At 40.7% G+C, this 17,152-nt stretch overlaps 1 protein-coding gene across 4 annotated transcripts in view; it reads right to left on the bottom strand.

The window, feature by feature from the left end:
* map3k12.L (mitogen-activated protein kinase kinase kinase 12 L homeolog) overlaps positions 1 to 17,152 on the bottom strand; it is a 60,840-nt gene that overhangs the window by 13,550 nt on the left and 30,138 nt on the right. For 2 of the 4 annotated variants that reach the window (XM_018244718.2, NM_001172187.2), the window contains 4 exon segments: positions 14,060 to 14,542; positions 13,512 to 13,695; positions 12,319 to 12,510; positions 9,573 to 9,731 (listed from right to left, as the gene is read on the bottom strand). In XM_018244718.2, the coding sequence (XP_018100207.1) occupies positions 9,573 to 9,731; positions 12,319 to 12,510; positions 13,512 to 13,695; positions 14,060 to 14,477 (953 nt within the window). In that variant the 5' untranslated portion in view covers positions 14,478 to 14,542. 4 annotated transcript variants of the gene reach the window in all.

Genomic DNA, 17,152 nt, shown 5'->3' with positions numbered 1-17,152 from the left:
ATTCCAAACAAAAACATGTCACAGTGCACAGCCATCACAGCAGCAGGGGCCTTTTATATTTGCAGAAAGACCCATTTAAAGGTGGCCGTAAAAATCTGCCCTTCTGAGTCTGCCAATTGGGCATCTACAGTAGCTATTGAGCAGGTAACAAAACGCTATTAGGTGAGAACTGCTTTACAGCGTTCATGCAATCCTCTCGGACAGGTCTCCCTTGTCCTGTTTTATCATCCATTAGTGGAGATCAAATCATCCCAGTTTGGCCTCACTTGTTTGGTGACCTGATCTTAAAGTGTATGCCCAATTTAAACAAAAAATATATTAGGCAATTTAGAGATGTTCAGACTGTGACCCTCCAACAACTGCAACCTGTTGGTGGGATGATAAGTTATAGTTGAACTATAGCTGCAGTTTCTCTGATACCGAGGGCTGTGAACAAATGCTCTCCAAGCCTCACAAGGCACCTCATATGTCCAACCCTGATCATGGCCCAGCCTGACACTTCATTCTATGGCAATGCTCCTGTCGAGAGACACGTGAGTACATGTGGGAATCAGCAGCCTCATTAGCCAGTCACACGTCATTGCAATAACAGCCAGTCTCCTGGTATGGAGAGAAACCAGAGAAGTGCTTACGTAAATATAGGGAAAAGGGAGGGTGATACACTGTGTGATATTAGCCATCCTGCCATTGTTTGCAGCCATCCCTTCCCTGGTACAATGCTGCTTTACTCACAGTCAGGGGCTGAGGAATTCTTAAGCTGCACCATTATTGGTTTCTTATTATCATCATCTCTGTCTTTGTGTCATTATTGAAGCAAACAATATTTCTAAAAATAAACCTTAACCCCTTCCTACCACCCCATACTGTACGTATGAATGCCCCGAGCTGGCTAGTGTTTATTTTCTTTAGTATACACACAGGTACTGAATAATAGCACGTCAGAGATGTGTAAATAGGACAAACTGGTATTCAGTAGGGACCAGAGAGAATGAAGGGAAAGTGATTCAAGATAGATGAAGAAAAACAGTCATGGGGACATACTAATGTGGCTGCTAGAATTGGTCTTTTCATTTAATATGATATAGAATGGCTAATTCTAAGCAACTTTTGAGTTGGTCTTCATTATTTAATTTTTACAGTTTTTTAATTATTTGTCTTTTTATGACTCTTTCCAGTTTTCAAATGGGGGTTACTGTTCACCTAAAAAACAAATTCTCTGTAAGGCTACAAATGTATTGGTATTGCCACTTTTTATTACTCATCTTTCTATTCAGGCCTCTCCTATTCATATTTCAGTCTCTCATTCAAATGAATGCATGGTTGCTATGGTAATTTATACCTTAGCAACCAGTCTGCTGAAACTGCAAGCTGGTGCGCTGCTGAATTAAAAGCTAAATAACTCAAAAAAACACAATTAATAAAAAATGAATACCACTCTCTACATCATATTAAAAGTTGACTCAAAGGTGAACAATCTCTTTAGCATTTATTTTTAACAGAGGAGAATGAGCATTAAAAGACTAGTTTACATTAATATTAACATTTTGTATGAAGTAGATAATGGTACTGTCACCCTCTACAATTGGTCTTTATGATTTATATCAATTGTTTTTTTTTTTGGAATTTCACATTAATTTTTTGTTATTTGATATTTTTCATCACTTATATTTCTGTTCAAGCCCACTCCTAAGCAAACTTCAGTCCTCAGCCACTACCTGGTTTCTAGGGTAAGTGGGGCCATAGCAACTGGATACTTGTTTAAATTCCAAACTGGAGAGGGAAGGAACAAAACATAAATAATTCAGAAAAGACAGGGATTATAGTTCAGGAACAACAATCCCGTTCTAGTAAATAATTCCAATGTATAAGTCTTTAGCTGTTTCCCCTCTCCTAAGATATTGAGATTTAAGATATTTTAAATAACGCGTGAGGCCTTTTCCTTTGTATCTCTCATACTATGCCATGCTTCTCTAAGATTTTTCACTGGCCATATTCAGTTTATATGCATACTGATCTATTACATAGGCTCTCTACTGCTCTGGGGGCTAATATTTCCCCATATAGGTCTTACACATTCCATCATCTGTTCACACTCACATTTCAATTGCATCTCATCCTGACACCTGTCTCAGTCAACAAGGCAATGCATGTGCTATTCAGTTACACACTGGGGCTCACTGACTAAAAATGGGTGAATTTGCCCCTTGCCATTAAAGGGTTCGTTCGCCTTTAAATTATAGTTTAGCGTGAAGTAGAGAGCAATTTTCTGAGACAATCTGCAATTGGTTTTCATTATTTATTGTTTGTGGTTTTTGAGTTATTTAGATTTTTATTCAGCAGCTCTCCAGAAGAAAAAGGAAAATAATTTAAAAACTATAAGGGCCCTTTACTCACGAGCGTTTGAAGCTGCGCTCCACTGTGTTCCGGTTTTATGCGTTCAGCTGCAGGGGAGCACAGGAGTAAACGCGCTGAATTCTTTTCCATGCGGCTTTACTCACACAGACGCGTGTAAGCGCCTAATGCAAGTTGGGACGCAGCATGTTGCATTTTTCCTGTGTTCGGCGCTTACATGGGTCTGTGCGAGTACAGCCACATTGAAAAGAATTCAGCGGTGCTACTCCTGCGCTCCCTGCGGCTGAACGCATAAAACCGAAACGCAGGGGAGCGCAGCTTCAAACGCCCGTGAGTAAGGGCCCTAAAAAATAAAGGCCAATTGAAAAGTTGCTCATAATTAACCATTCTATAAAAAACTAAAAGTTAAAGTATAACCTTTAACCCATAGAAACCAGTTTCGTTCAGCCAGACACAGGAAGAATCCTGAAAAGCTCGAATAGATTTGTTGCCGTGGGTTACTGCTCTCGTGCAAATTTACCAACTGTTAGTCCCATTGTATAGTTACAGGAGTTGAGGGATGCTAGCTCCATGATGTATCACAAGAACAATGACTTTATAAACTGAAATGAGTATTTAGAGCAGTGGCGTAACTATAGAGGAAACAGACCCTGTGGCTGCAGGAGTATAGGGCCCCCCAGGCCCTAATTCATATACAATATGAATAAATATTGGTAAGACGGGTCAACCTCGACATTTTGGGGCCTGAAAACTTTTTTGCTGTGAGGCCCAGTAATATCTAGTTACGCCACTGATTTAGAGTATTTAACCCTTTAAACCTGGGCAAGCCATGTGGCAAGTCATAGGAATATGATGGTGATGAGAAAAGAATGAATATGATGCTATGTGTGCAAAAACACCAGGGGCTTGTTTCGAATTAACACCCCACTGTGTGTCATCATGTCCTGGTGAAATTACGGTAAAATACATGTTCTCTGCCGAAATCCCAAATCAAAGCCATTAAGCATTAATTTCAGTGGGTTTATTTACAGCTCCTAATAAAAATGACTCATCTCTTTCATGATTAGACAGAGCCAGCAAAAACGTTAGTGGGTGCTTGTGAGCATGTGTGTGTCATCAGTGTGCAATATAATGTGATGGTGCCCTCTGAAGGGAGAGGTCACACTCTGACAGATGGGCAGTAATCCCCCACCATCATATGTCTTGTCTCCATAGAAACACTGCCCCCCCCCGTACCAGGGATAATGCCCCCACTTCACAGATTAAAGTGAGTCAGTGATTGAAGTGATCACACAAAAGGGATAATAAGAATAGTTTGGGAAGAAAGAAAACAAATAACAAGGAAAGAGGTGGCAGATTGAGGAAAGACCAAAGCTTGTTTCCTCTCTTATCTTTTAACAGCAATAACAGAACTGACCAATGGCCTCTATCCTGCAGAATCATTTAACAACCCCTTTCATTCCCCTTCCATTCTAAGCCTCCAGCATTCCATTCTTGTGTCATTTATCCTTCACAACAGATACTCTTGGTTCCCTTGGTATTTGTTTTCATATTTTACCTATAATTTGTCAAACGAATCATTTGCTTTCTTGTGCTGGGGACAATGATATAAACTTTGTTTTGCTTGCCTCTTTAACCTAGCAACGGTTTAATCAGGTTCAATAAATCAATCACTAAACTTAAACTAAAGAGCTAGTGGCCCCTGACGGTAGGACGGGCCCCTGGTCTTGACACTTAGTACTCCGCCTTGTGATAATGTTCATGAGCAGAACTAATATTATTTTGCATTTTATATTACAATGACCAATTGTAAGTCAGTAAACAATGTAGAATTTGTATGGCATTTCCCAGTAAACGAGGGCACTTATTATCACAGGTATGAGACCCGTTATTCAGAATGCGCAGGACCTGAGGTTTTCTACATAAGGGATCTTTCCATAATCTCTATACCTTGAGTCTACTAAAAAAAATATTCATATGTTAATTAAACCCAATAGAATTGTTTAGATTAATTCTATCCTAGTTAATTCCCAATTGATTAATGGTATCCTAGTTGGGATTAAGTACAAGGTACTGTTTTGTTATTACAGAGAAAAAAATATTGAAAATTTTGATTATCTGATTAAAACGTAGTCTATGGCAGGTGGCCTTCCCATAATTCTGAGCTTTCTGGATAATGGGTTTCAGATTATGGATTCTATACCTGTTTTTTGATTGCCACTATATGGAACTTTTTCACTTTTCATATATGATTAACATGGTCAGGAACCTAACTGCTCCTCAGGCCCGGATTTGTGGAAAGGTCACCTAGGCCCGGGCCTAGGGCGGCAGGATTTTAGGGGGGGCGGCATGCTGCCCAACCACACTCACATTGGTTCAAAAACACTGGGGATGTGCTGGAGATACAATCATTTTTTAAATTTCCCGTGCCCCAATCCCCATTGCTCTGGTCCCCCTGGAGGGGACAGGGGGTGACGAACGTTAGTGGGCCTAGGGACGCTCACTATGTAAATCCGGCCCTGCCCACACACTCAGCTGTGATTAGGGCAATCCAAACACTGGGTACTATACTGTTTAGCAGTGGGATAATAGTCTCTGGGAAGGGAGTGTGACTGTGGGATAGCAGGTATAGTAGGGAGAGATGGTGTCTATAGTAACAGTGGGATAATAGTCTCTGGGAAGTGACTGTGGCTGTGGTATAGCAGGTATAGTAGGGAGAGATGGTGCCTATAGTAACAGTGGGATAATAGTCTCTGGGAAGGGAGTGTGACTGTGGGATAGCAGGTATAGTAGGGAGAGATGGTGCCTATAGTAACAGTGGGATAATAGTCTCTGGGAAGGGAGTGTGACTGTGGGATAGCAGGTATAGTAGGGAGAGATGGTGTCTATAGTAACAGTGGATAATAGTCTCTGGGAAGGGAGTGTGACTGTGGGATAGCAGGTATAGTAGGGAGAGATGATGTCTATAGTAACAGTGGATAATAGTCTGTGGGAAGGGAGTGTGACTGTGGGATAGCAGGTATAGTAGGGAGAGATGGTGCCTATAGTTACAGTGGGATAATAGTTTCTGTGGAAAGGTCATCTAGGCTCGGGCCTAGGGCGGCATGCTGGAGATACAATCATTTTATTAAATTTCCCATGCACCAATCCCCATTGCTCCTGGGGCCTAGGGGCGGCCACTATGTAAATCCAGCCCTGCTGCTCCTGTAAACTCTTGTTCCTTGTTAAGCTGGCCATAGACGCAAAGATCTGATCGTACGAATCGAGGATTCGTACGATATTCGGACCGTGTGTGGAGAGTCCCGAACATCGGTCGTTTGGTCGATCGGACAGGTTAGAAAATTTCTGTCGGCTGCCGATAATATCTCTCCGTGTATTGCCGATCGTACGATTTTCAGTGATCTGAATGGTTAGTGGCGGGTCGGGAGATGGGAAAGTCCGATCGTACGATGATTCGTACGATCGGATCTTTGCATCTATGGCCAGCTTTACAAACGAAGAATAACCTGGAGGTGGGGGAACGGGCTTCAACAAACAACCTTGAAGCTCAACCACTTGCAAAAGCTCTTCTGTGTCTGCCCTTATGCTTAATTCAATAATGATGTTATAGGAAACAAACACAATGTCAGAAGTCTAAGAATGAAACAGGAGATCTTTTATCTGGAAACCCTTTCTAAACCCATTTATATAAAGGAATGCTGTTTCCCAAATAACTCTATTTAATGGGCAATATAATCCATGTTTGAAGACAATTACTATTGTACTGTAAAATATATAATTCCTGCACCATTACTACAGGTATGGGACCTATTATCCAGAATGCTCGGGACCTGGGGTTTTCCGGATAACGGATCTTTCCATAATTTGTCTACTACAAATTCATCTAAACATTAAATAAACCCAATAGGCTGGTTTTGCTTCCAATAAGGATTAATTATATCTTAGTTGGGATCAAGTACAAGCTACTGTTTTATTATTACAGAGAAAAAGGAAATCATTTTAAAAAATTTGTATTATTTGGATAAAATGGGGTCTATGGTAGACAGCCATTCCGTAATTCGGAGCTTTCTGGATATCGAGTTTCCGGATAAGGGATCCTATACCTGTATTGATATTGTATCTTTTAATGTATTAATACTGCAGCATGATTATTACTAATGTATTAATACTGCAGCATGATTATTACTAATGTGTTCTAAAATTGTCACAAAATAGGGTCAATAAGATCAGTCACAGAAGCCTGGGTTCATTTAACAAGTTAGCAAGTGCTGAAAGGTATGAAATTAGGTTAGCACCTGTTTCCATACACAAAATGCTATGGCAGTAACACAAATTTAATTGAGTTGCATTTACAATTTAAAAGTCATTTAGGATATAAGGCAGCCAATGAAAATGAAAGTTAAGTGTGATGAATTCCTAGGGCAAGCCTGTCCAACTAGAGGCTCATAGGAAAGATGTGACTCTGTTTGATTTCTTAGTATAATATGCTCTGTGCAACTGACACCGGGTGCAAAGTACAATAGTTGTACCTGGGGCAATGCATACACAAACAAAATGTATTGATCACATCCCACAATCATTTGCCACATCAATATACAGAGCATATAGAGCTACAAACAGAATACGAATATGTGCATTACACCAGAATACAATGTAGATATGAAAATGCTACAGTCATCCAAAATATATCAAACCTCCATCAACATCAGCTAAAAAGTAAAAACTGACATTATTACCAGCTAAACATAATCCCATTAAATACCTGTTAGTCTGTGCATTGTATTCATTTTTCAGGGGAAATCCAGGCTATAATGCAATATTATGCAACTATTTAAGATATTTTCAATAATTCACTTCATCCCTTTACCCTTCACCCTGGCATTCTGCTTCTGCGCACTTATTGGAAAAAATGACTCATTTAATGAGGTGGAAATAGCAGGTCGTGGGCTCTCTGGACCCTCTGACTAGACAATCTGCCAGATGCCAGCACGTCATTTCCCCCAAGAAGCAGTTTCCTAAGAGCTCCATCGATGGAGGAACCAGCAGCTTAATGTTCAGCAGAATGTCCAACACATGAGATTTACAGGATAGGATGTCACTTATACAGAATGCAAGGCAATCCCTCCATGCCACATCACTATGATTATTTGATGGGTCCATAAAGGAATTGCTAAACTATTCAATATAAGGTTTAATTTAATCAGAGAGAACACTCTCACTGTTGTTAGTCTGGATTCCTGTCAGTCAACTGACCCTTAAGCAAAGTACTCTACATGGGAAGGGAGTCGTAGTGCAACAACACCTAGGTTACAAGTGAAGAGGAAATAATATTCTTTACTTCCAAGACACCGTTACCTGGCTTCACTGGTAATCAGTGTGTGAACTTTTTATTTCCTAGATAGTGTGACTGAATCCCCTCTTTGAACAAATATTTTATTGGGGTCCCCTTACATCATACAAAAAATACAGATATATAAGAATATTGTTGTATACATCATAAATCTACAGTTCCAAGAGTATCTAGGCCACCAATTATGGGTTCACCCTAAAAGTCACTCTAACTGGCTTTCAGGTTGGCCTCACACAAATAACTGGAACAGCCAATAAGCATTCACCACTGATTACACATTATCTTTCAGGAAGGAATCTGATGATCTGGGCTTTCCTAGGGGATCAAGTCTGTTGTTGTCATGCACATACTAGATACAAAAAACACTGTCAGTACTGAGAGCCAGATTCCTGGCTGAAGATTTAGCAGGGAAGCAACTTATTGTGGTTATTTAAGGGGAATGCTTTATGGTTCCCCTAAACTTTGCTTCTCACCATAAGGTGCTAAACACTTATAAAAGACAGAATAACATTCAAACGTTTGATCATTTAATAGGGTCAATCTGCCTGCGATGTTGTTGGTCTGTATGTTAGACATGGAAGAGGAATCTGGTGCCAGTGAGTATCCATTGATACTATGCAGATATCCAATTAGGGGGACGATGTGTTCATTTGCCCAGCTTGCTTCATTAAAAGTTATATATATGTCTAGACACAATGCTGTTTGTTATCTGCAATCCGTGGACCATGAAATCCTTGGAGAGCTGATGCATAATAAATGAAACACAATTAAAGCATGGTTTATTTACTAACAGTTACATTGGGAAAACTGTATACAGGCATTGGGGAAAATGTTGCCATAAATAAGTGCCATATCTAAGACCTAAAATTGCCAGATTATGTGAAAAACTAGGGACATGTCTAGAAAGTCCAGCTTTAAAGGAACGGTAACACCAAAAAATTTAAGTGTTTTAAAGTAATGAAAATATCATGTAGTGTTGCCCTGCACTGGTAAAACTGATCTGTTTGCTTCAGAAACACTACTATAGTTCATATAAACAAGCTGCTGTGGAGCAATGGCGGAAATTGAAAAACGGCTATATGACACAGGTTAAATAATGGATAACAGATATCACCATTAGACAGACAGAGCTTATTTGCTAACTGCTGCGTAACCCGAGCCTTTTCTCCTTTGAATGGCTGCCCCCATTGCTACACAGCAGCTTATTTATATAAACAATAGTAGTGTTTCTTAAGCAAACACAGCAGTTTTACCAGTGCAGGGCAACACTGCATTATATTTTCATTACTTTAAAACACTTTTATTTTTTGACATTACTGTTCCTTTAAGGGCTGTGCTGATCTGCCTGAAAGGCACTACATCTACTGACATGGCATCAGGTAATGGTACAGAGATGGGACCAGCCATTTCCACTTGAAGAGACTCATCAGGTCCAGATATTAGCTGGATGGGACAATACAAGGATGCTTGTGAATTTTTGGGGATATAGAAACTAGGGATGCACCGAATCAAATTAGGGGTGGGAAGGGGAAAACATTTTTTACTTCCTTGTTTTCTGACAAAAAGTCATGCAATTTCCCTCCCGCCCCTAATTTGCATATGCAAATTAGGATTCGGTTCGGCTGGGCAGAAGGATTCGGCCGAATCCTGCTGAAAAAGGCCGAATCCCGAACCGAATCCTGGATTCGGTGCATCCCTAATAGAAACTGGTCTAGGATTCATGTGTCTCATGGGAATCTTGTCGAACATCCCCATAATGTTCCCATGTTTCAGCAGCACTGACAATGTTCTGATGCCTGGAAACCTCTGTCAGGACAAATGTGGTCAAACTCCCTGTCTAGGTTAAGCCTTACATTCACTGGGCACTCACCAAATATCCACCTTCTCGGAAACAGGCTCATTTCGTATCACTTCTGGTGCCATCCAAGCAACTGTACCCGCAAAGGACATCTTGGTGCTCTTGTCATTCAATTCCTTGGAGGTACCGAAGTCAGAAATTTTCACCAAGTCATCATAGGTGATGAGCATGCTGTAGGTGACAAAGGATTGAATGTGATTTAGACACACTCCTTATAGTACATGGGCCATAATCTGTGTATCTCTGGCGTTACCAGCCTTATCTGCAGATAAAATGGGGATTAGCAGCTGTTGAAGATACAGGCAGATAGCTGAACTAATTGACAGAGATAAATAAATGACACAGTTGTACACAGGCTGGCAGCAACAATTGCATTAACTTAATAGTTATACATACTGATCGCAAGCAGAGATAGCACAGGATTTCTTAAATGCCCATAATTAACTGGAATTGCCAAAGTAACATGCTGAATTTGCAATCTTGAGTATTGTGCAGTCACCTTGCTTCTGAGGGGAATAAGGGGGGTTCCTAATTGGTGCCTTAAATGTGAGCAGAAAACCATCATACAGCTCAGTTCTCTGTTTCAATCGGTTGTGTCCTGACATTGCACTCCCAAGCATATCAATAGATGGTCACTTGATTCTAACCAGACCCATAAAGTAAGGGGCTTCGATTAGGAGTGTCATACCATAAGATGCCTAGGACTGCTGTGTGTAGGAGATTGTGCAGCAGGCATATTTAATATAGTAAGGAAGATTTGGTATTTCAGTTGCTCCCACAAAAATAGTCATATATGAAATTGTAGTTAGTAATTAAAGTAGATATACTGAGGTTTGTGAGCTCCTCGATGTAAATCAAACAGTAGTTATACAAATAAAACTCTAGTTTATTAGTTAGGACATAGCAAACAGCCTAAAGTGTTTCGTGCCTAACGGGGCACTTACTCTATGAGTAAGTGGCCAATTAGGCACATACCCCCATATGTAATATAAGGCCCTAAGTTTGCCCAGGAGCAGTAACCCATAGCAACTAATAAGATGTTAGCATTTGAAAAGGTGACCAAGAAATACTACCTGCTGATTGGTTGCTATGTGTTACACAGGGGTCTGTTTACTAAGGCGCGGTAAAAATATGCGCACAAAATATAGACAAATTTGTCGCCAAATATGTTTCCGCCAGTTGACTAACCTGCGGTAAATGTAAATTTGCAAATTTTCTTGCACAAAAATATGTTTTCGCCAGTTATCGCATTCGATGAAAATAACAATACGTACACATTAGCGCCTGGTTTATTAAACAGCGAAATGTGCAAAAGACAAAATTTACGCAAGAATATTCGCAAAATTTTACCGCCACCTATGTAGTGGTGTAAATGTATTTTTTCGCCAGAAAATTTTCAAGGGGCAGGAAATATCCCTTTTTTTTTACCCATCATACTTTGCTGACAGGAGAGAGATCTGTAGCTATTGCTGACATGATGCTTGGGCTTCTGCTTCTATCTGTTGCAACAGCAGCATGTTCAGCTCAGAGGTGTATTATTGGCAGCGGGCATCACAGTCTAAGGATTCGTCAGCTTTTTTGGTTTCATTGTGATTGGCTACATTAAACTGTGCATTTCTATGAAGCAAAGAGATTGACTGGTATGATTTCTTGTTCATATGATTCTATTGGCAGAAGGGTTTATATGATACATACATGTTTGGTGTTACACTGGTAATGTTGTTGGATGGTATAATCATCAGTCAATAAAGTTTATGAGTTTTGAAGATGCATTTCTGGTCATAAATGTCAAAGTAAAAATTGCCATAATAACCGCCTAAAATAAGACTATTTTATAGCATAAATATTCGGAAAAACTTAATTTGTCGTCAGAAAATCCGCTAAAATTACCGCTAACGTAAGATGGTTCGTTAACGTTTGTTACCGCAAGTGATCGCAATGACTTCTGAGCTCATCGCTGTTTAGTAAATTTAGTCGCTGCAATTATTCTTGCGGAAAAATATTCTCAGCGATAACATGCGGAAACTTAAAGTCAGATTAGTAAACAGACCCCTTAGTGCCTTTTATTACATAATGCCATAACTGTTCAATTTACTTTGAGGAGCTCACACAACTTTTTGATTTTTTTATGCTGCAGGGGTATAAAGCTAATGTTTTAGTTATCCTAATATTTAGTGCTAATGCGTAAGGTGAAGTACAGGTATGGGACCTGTTATCCAGAATGCTCAGGACCTGGGGTTTTCTGGATAACAGATCTAATCTATTAGAAAATAATTTAAACATTAAATAAATCCTATAAGACTGTTTTGCCTCCCATAAGGATTAATTATATCTTAGTTTGGATCCATTACAAGGTATTGTTTTATTATTACAAAGAAAAAGGCAATCATGTTTAATAATTACGATTATTTTGATAAACTGTAGTCTATGGGAGACGGACTTTCTGTAATTCAGAGCTTTCTGGATAACAGGTTTCTGGATAACGGATTCCATGCCTGTATAAATATGGTAGACAGACCCTTGGCCCTTGAGGCCGAAGACTGGCCATGTTTGGTGAGAGCTGAAGTGCTGAAGATTGTTTAGCTTCCTAAAGTGGAAAAGTAGTCACTTGCTGCACTCACCACATCAACCTGTAAAATACTTGGAATTTTGGGTGCAATAAACCACCACAGTCTGCCAAAACCATATGCCCACAAAACATTAGGGGGGGCCATTCCAATTGACACCCTTAAAGCTGAGGCATAAAATAGACACTTACTTAGGTGATTTGAGGTCACGGTGGATTATTTTATGGAGATGTAAGTAGTTCATTCCACCAGCGATGCTCATGGACCAGTCTACTAATATGGAGGGGGTAACCTTTCTCCCAGCACGCAAGACTTCATACAGTTGCCCCTGGGCACAGAATTCCATAAGGATGCAGTAACAGGGAGCTTGTGTGCACACACCCCTGCAAGAAAAGCCACAAACGCATTAGTAAGAACATAACTTGGAAGGAAGTTTGGAGATAATTTTATCTTTATAATACACAAGAGCCATGAATATCCTGTAAATTCTTATAAACGGTGCTTATGATGTCATTGGTTATAATCAGAGCTTAGTGATGTCATTTCTGCCACACGACTCACTGAAACTTGTGTATTATAATAAATAATGTACCTCCATTGCAAAATATGTGGATTTTCGGCCTCATGTTTTCTTTTTTTTTTTATAATCTCTTTTATTTTTCAAAAATAGATACATTGACAGAGGATTCGGCCTCATGTTTTCTATGGTCATGGAACTCCTCGGTAACTTATAATATCCTTATACTTTACAATAGGTACTTTATTCACTATATTATCTATCTATCTATCTATCTATCTATCTATCTATCTATCTATCTATCAATCATCTATATTGCAGTTCACCCCCCTTCAGCAAGCCATTTATATACAGATTTTGCTTTGTGCATGGGGGCATTAATGTGCTGAAACAGGAATGGGCTTTCCCCATATTGTTGCCACAAAGCAGGATTGTCAAGATTATTGCTGCACAGTACAGTTCTCTGTAGTGTTAAAGTTTGCTTTTACTAGGAGCAGGGGCTCTAGCCCAAACCTTGTAATAGATTATTATTTTGCCTTCAGGTGTGTCGCGTTCTCCTGGCATCTGCCAAACCCAGACTTGTCCACTAAGACTCCCTGTGTTGGGCAATATATATACACAAAGGTGCGGGAATCGGATAAGCTTTATACAGCAAAACATAAAATATATTGCACTTTTAAAACATTCCATCTCTGCATATGGCCTCTGCAGGAAATAGTATATGGCCATTTTATTACATCTAAGTATTATTAAGATGGTTGACCAGAATGGCAGCTCTTGCTTAAATATATTTTTTACAGTACAGGGAATATCTGTTCACAGTACTTTATTATATTATAAAAGCACAGAGACCTCATCTGTACTCACTTGAAGGTGATGATGTTAGGATGTTTTAGCTTGCGGAGATGTTTGATGTCTGTTTCTTTAATATCTCGCACTTTCTTTACAGCCACTTCTTCACCATGGAATTTCCCAAGGAAGACGGCTCCTTGGGCTCCACTGCCCACCCACTGCAGGTCTTGGATTTCTTCAAATGGAACCTCCCATGGATCTTGGAAAGGGAAAATAAAGTGAATGCCAAGTATTTCTGAATGCATAACGGTAGCCAACTTTGGGTGCACTAAGCGTGGTGGGAAATCAGAATATTATAGTAATATTATATATATTATATAAGTAACTGCTCCTCAAAAGCTGCTACTGGAATTTCAGCTAATGACTTCAGCTTGGGATTTAGGGAAGGGTCTTGGTCTTAATGGCTAATAATGTTTTTAATTTGCCTTTTATTTTCTGATTCTAAAGTCTTTCTGGTTCAGGGCTCCATCAGTTGGCTTCCCAAAAACTTCACCCTATTTTCTCTTTTTCTTCCCTACCCCTCTGTATATTCAGCATCTCCTGTTTTTGCCCCCTGCACTCACCTTCTCCCTGCTTGTGTTCTGTTGAATAGGTTTTTCCAATCATTGCCCAGACGGGTCTCAGACATCCAAAAAGCCCTCCGAGAAAGCCAACCCCTGCTTGACACTGCATACGGCCTTCGCCCAATGCCCGACATGGTCTGTCTTCTAAAGGACAATCTGCTGCACCCCCTCCACCCCTGTCTTCAGCCTTTTGTGGGTCCGAGGACACACTGTGCGTGAGGGGGGTTGTACAGTCATCATTGTGAGGAGAGCCCCCCTCAGATCGCACCATACCACGAAGGACACATTGTGTGGGTGTCAGTTCTTGCTCAGGGGTACAGCCAGGAGGGGTATCAATATCCAGGCGGCGAATGGGTCCATCTGATAGCAAACCAGCAAAGGAAGGTGAGGGAGTGCGTGTTTCATGTAGACAAGCCATTGCATATGGTGCAGCAAATAAACTGCCAAAATCACACAGTGGTGTCTAGTTTCCCAATGTCAGTTCTGCAATGAAAATGCAATTGACAGTTATGTAATGTCGTAGTGCCACGTGCAAGGATTTTAAAGTTGTATACATCACTACAAAACCTACCAAGAGTATTACCAGGTACTCATCAAGAAATAAAGTAAGCTTAACAAATACATGTATATTGCTTTAAAAAAAGAATATATAAGTGGTGTGTTTTAAAACACATGTGTATATATACATATATATCCTCCATATTTTAGCCCTGTTTACTTCAACGTCAAAAGAAACACCCTTTGCACACATTCTTTATATGACCCTGGGACTCCTTTGTGACCTCTAATATCTTCATGAGACATATTGTAACCTATAGACACATGGACAGCTAGATAGCACATATACACAGATAGATGCACAACCCTGTCTAGTTACTGCAGCCCCTGCACTGAGATATCAGATTTTGTCAGTGATCTGACACAGACCTGATTTTTCCTTACATATCAGGTCAATGCCAGAAAGCTGAGCAAGCAAGTAGGCAGCCAGCGGTTATACAAAGGGAGCTAGACTGGGGGAAAGCTAGCTCAGAATACACAGGGTGGATTTTGAGGGGATATAACTATAGGTGTCTAACACTACTGATGACTGTGAAAGCCCATCTTGTGTTGACTGGAAAATATATTAAGTGGGCATTCCAGCTAGCTTTCATTGGGTAAAGAACTGTTTTGCTGAATAGGAAACATAAGTGTTAGAGAAATATGGTGTATATATTTCCCCACTGCTAGCATTCTGCTTTAGCTCAGCACCTCATTATAAGTGCAGGACTACGGATCATACAGGAAATAATCTGCATTTATACAACACTCTATCCCTCCTGCATAAACAGTAACATGCAACTGGGCTTATTTTGTAAATCAAGGCAAATATCTAAAGAACGGTATGACATACGGTGTAAATAGGAAGAAAGGTATTCAACATTCTGTGTAACATCCTCATTGACTGATCTTAGTGTAACTAGGGCCATAGGCAGCGCACACAGGAAATTCACGGCATCAGAATGAGGGGGTAAGAACTATTTGCTCAAACAGCAACTATCAAGGCAGACGAGCGCAGCTATAGGATGAGAAGAGCGCAGTTATAGGATTAGAGCGCAGCTATAAGATGAGAAAAGTGCAGCTATAGGATGTTAAGAGTGCATCTATAGGATAAGAGCGCTGCTATAAGATGAGAAGAGCGCAGCTATAGGATAAGAGCGCTGCTATAAGATAAGAAGAGCGCAGCTATAGGATAAGAGCACAGTTATAAGATGAGAGTGATATAACTAGTCATCCCTACAAAAACATCCCAATTCCCTAGCAGTCAATCCAGAGTACATTTATCTACTATATGGATTAAAAACACATTAGAGCACTGTCAGCACCCACACAAGCCCTAGTATTGGAATCCACTCTGTGTGGCATAAACACAACTTGCAGGACCCAGACAGCCCAGACTATACTGAGCCACACATGGAGAAGAACCCAAGGATTGTAACAACCTTACAGCTCAGACTATACGGATCCAATATTTGGAATATGAACCCAGGGTTCCCAGCAGCAGTAGTCAGACATCGGTGTATGGAGCAAAAACACAGCTTCCGACACTGTCACCCACACAGCACAGTATTCTATCAACACACAATATGGAAACTAAACACACACAACAAACAGAGCCTCGAGTATTTTACTACATGAAGAATAAACACCGGTTCCAGCAACAGAAACACATCGCTGAGCCTGAGCATGTTCCTGTAAGGAGCTCAAACATAATACAGTTCCCATGTTGCCCGTGCTGGGATCCATTATATGGAGCATAAACACAGTGCTGGGCAGAAGCCACACATTAACCCAACATTGCCTTTACCCACAATCTGAACCTGCCAATCAGCACTAACAGCGATTATACTGATCTATTATACTGACCTATTATACTATACTGACCTATTATACTGAGTTATTATACTTAAGTATGATACTGAGCTATTATACTATACTGAGCAGAGATGTGCACAGCGCTAAGCATACTATCACACCTGTACACCATTACACATATTACACATATTACACATCCCATTAGCCACAAGCTCTACACACAGTCCCACACACGTGCTCTTGCACAAGAGCTCACCTGAGTGCTGCCATACATAATTACATCTCCATTAATGAGCCGATGTACACGGACAGTCATCTCTCCACCAGTCACACAGCGCCGCGCTATATAATAACAACAACACGGCACAATGTGCGATCAGTCGCTCCCTGCAGCCGATTCATGTGCATTACTGGCAGGAGTCAGGACTCCATCCATCTCTCCATATACAGACGGACTAATATTCCCCACACACAGCGCCAGCTGCCCATACACTCAGTCAGCGCCCGATTCCCAGACAGAGCCGAGTCCCTACCTGTCCAGCAGCCCATGGATTTGTCGCACACAGGGAACCTCCCCGCCGGCTGCTCAGCTGATCTTCACCCCCCCCCCCATACGCTGACCGGCGGCTGCGCCCCCTCCTCCCTCCCACGCTGTCCCCTAATCTCCGCTTTCCAACTGTTCCGCCGCCTGATCCCTCTGCAGCTCTAGCCGCGCTCTATACTATGTACTTAGTGCCCCGT

The sequence above is a fragment of the Xenopus laevis genome, chromosome 2L (assembly GCF_017654675.1).
Source record: "Xenopus laevis strain J_2021 chromosome 2L, Xenopus_laevis_v10.1, whole genome shotgun sequence".
Taxonomy (NCBI): Eukaryota; Metazoa; Chordata; class Amphibia; order Anura; family Pipidae; genus Xenopus; species Xenopus laevis.
The sequence above is the reverse complement of the archived record's forward strand: the minus strand, read 5'-3'. Positions and strand labels throughout refer to the sequence as shown.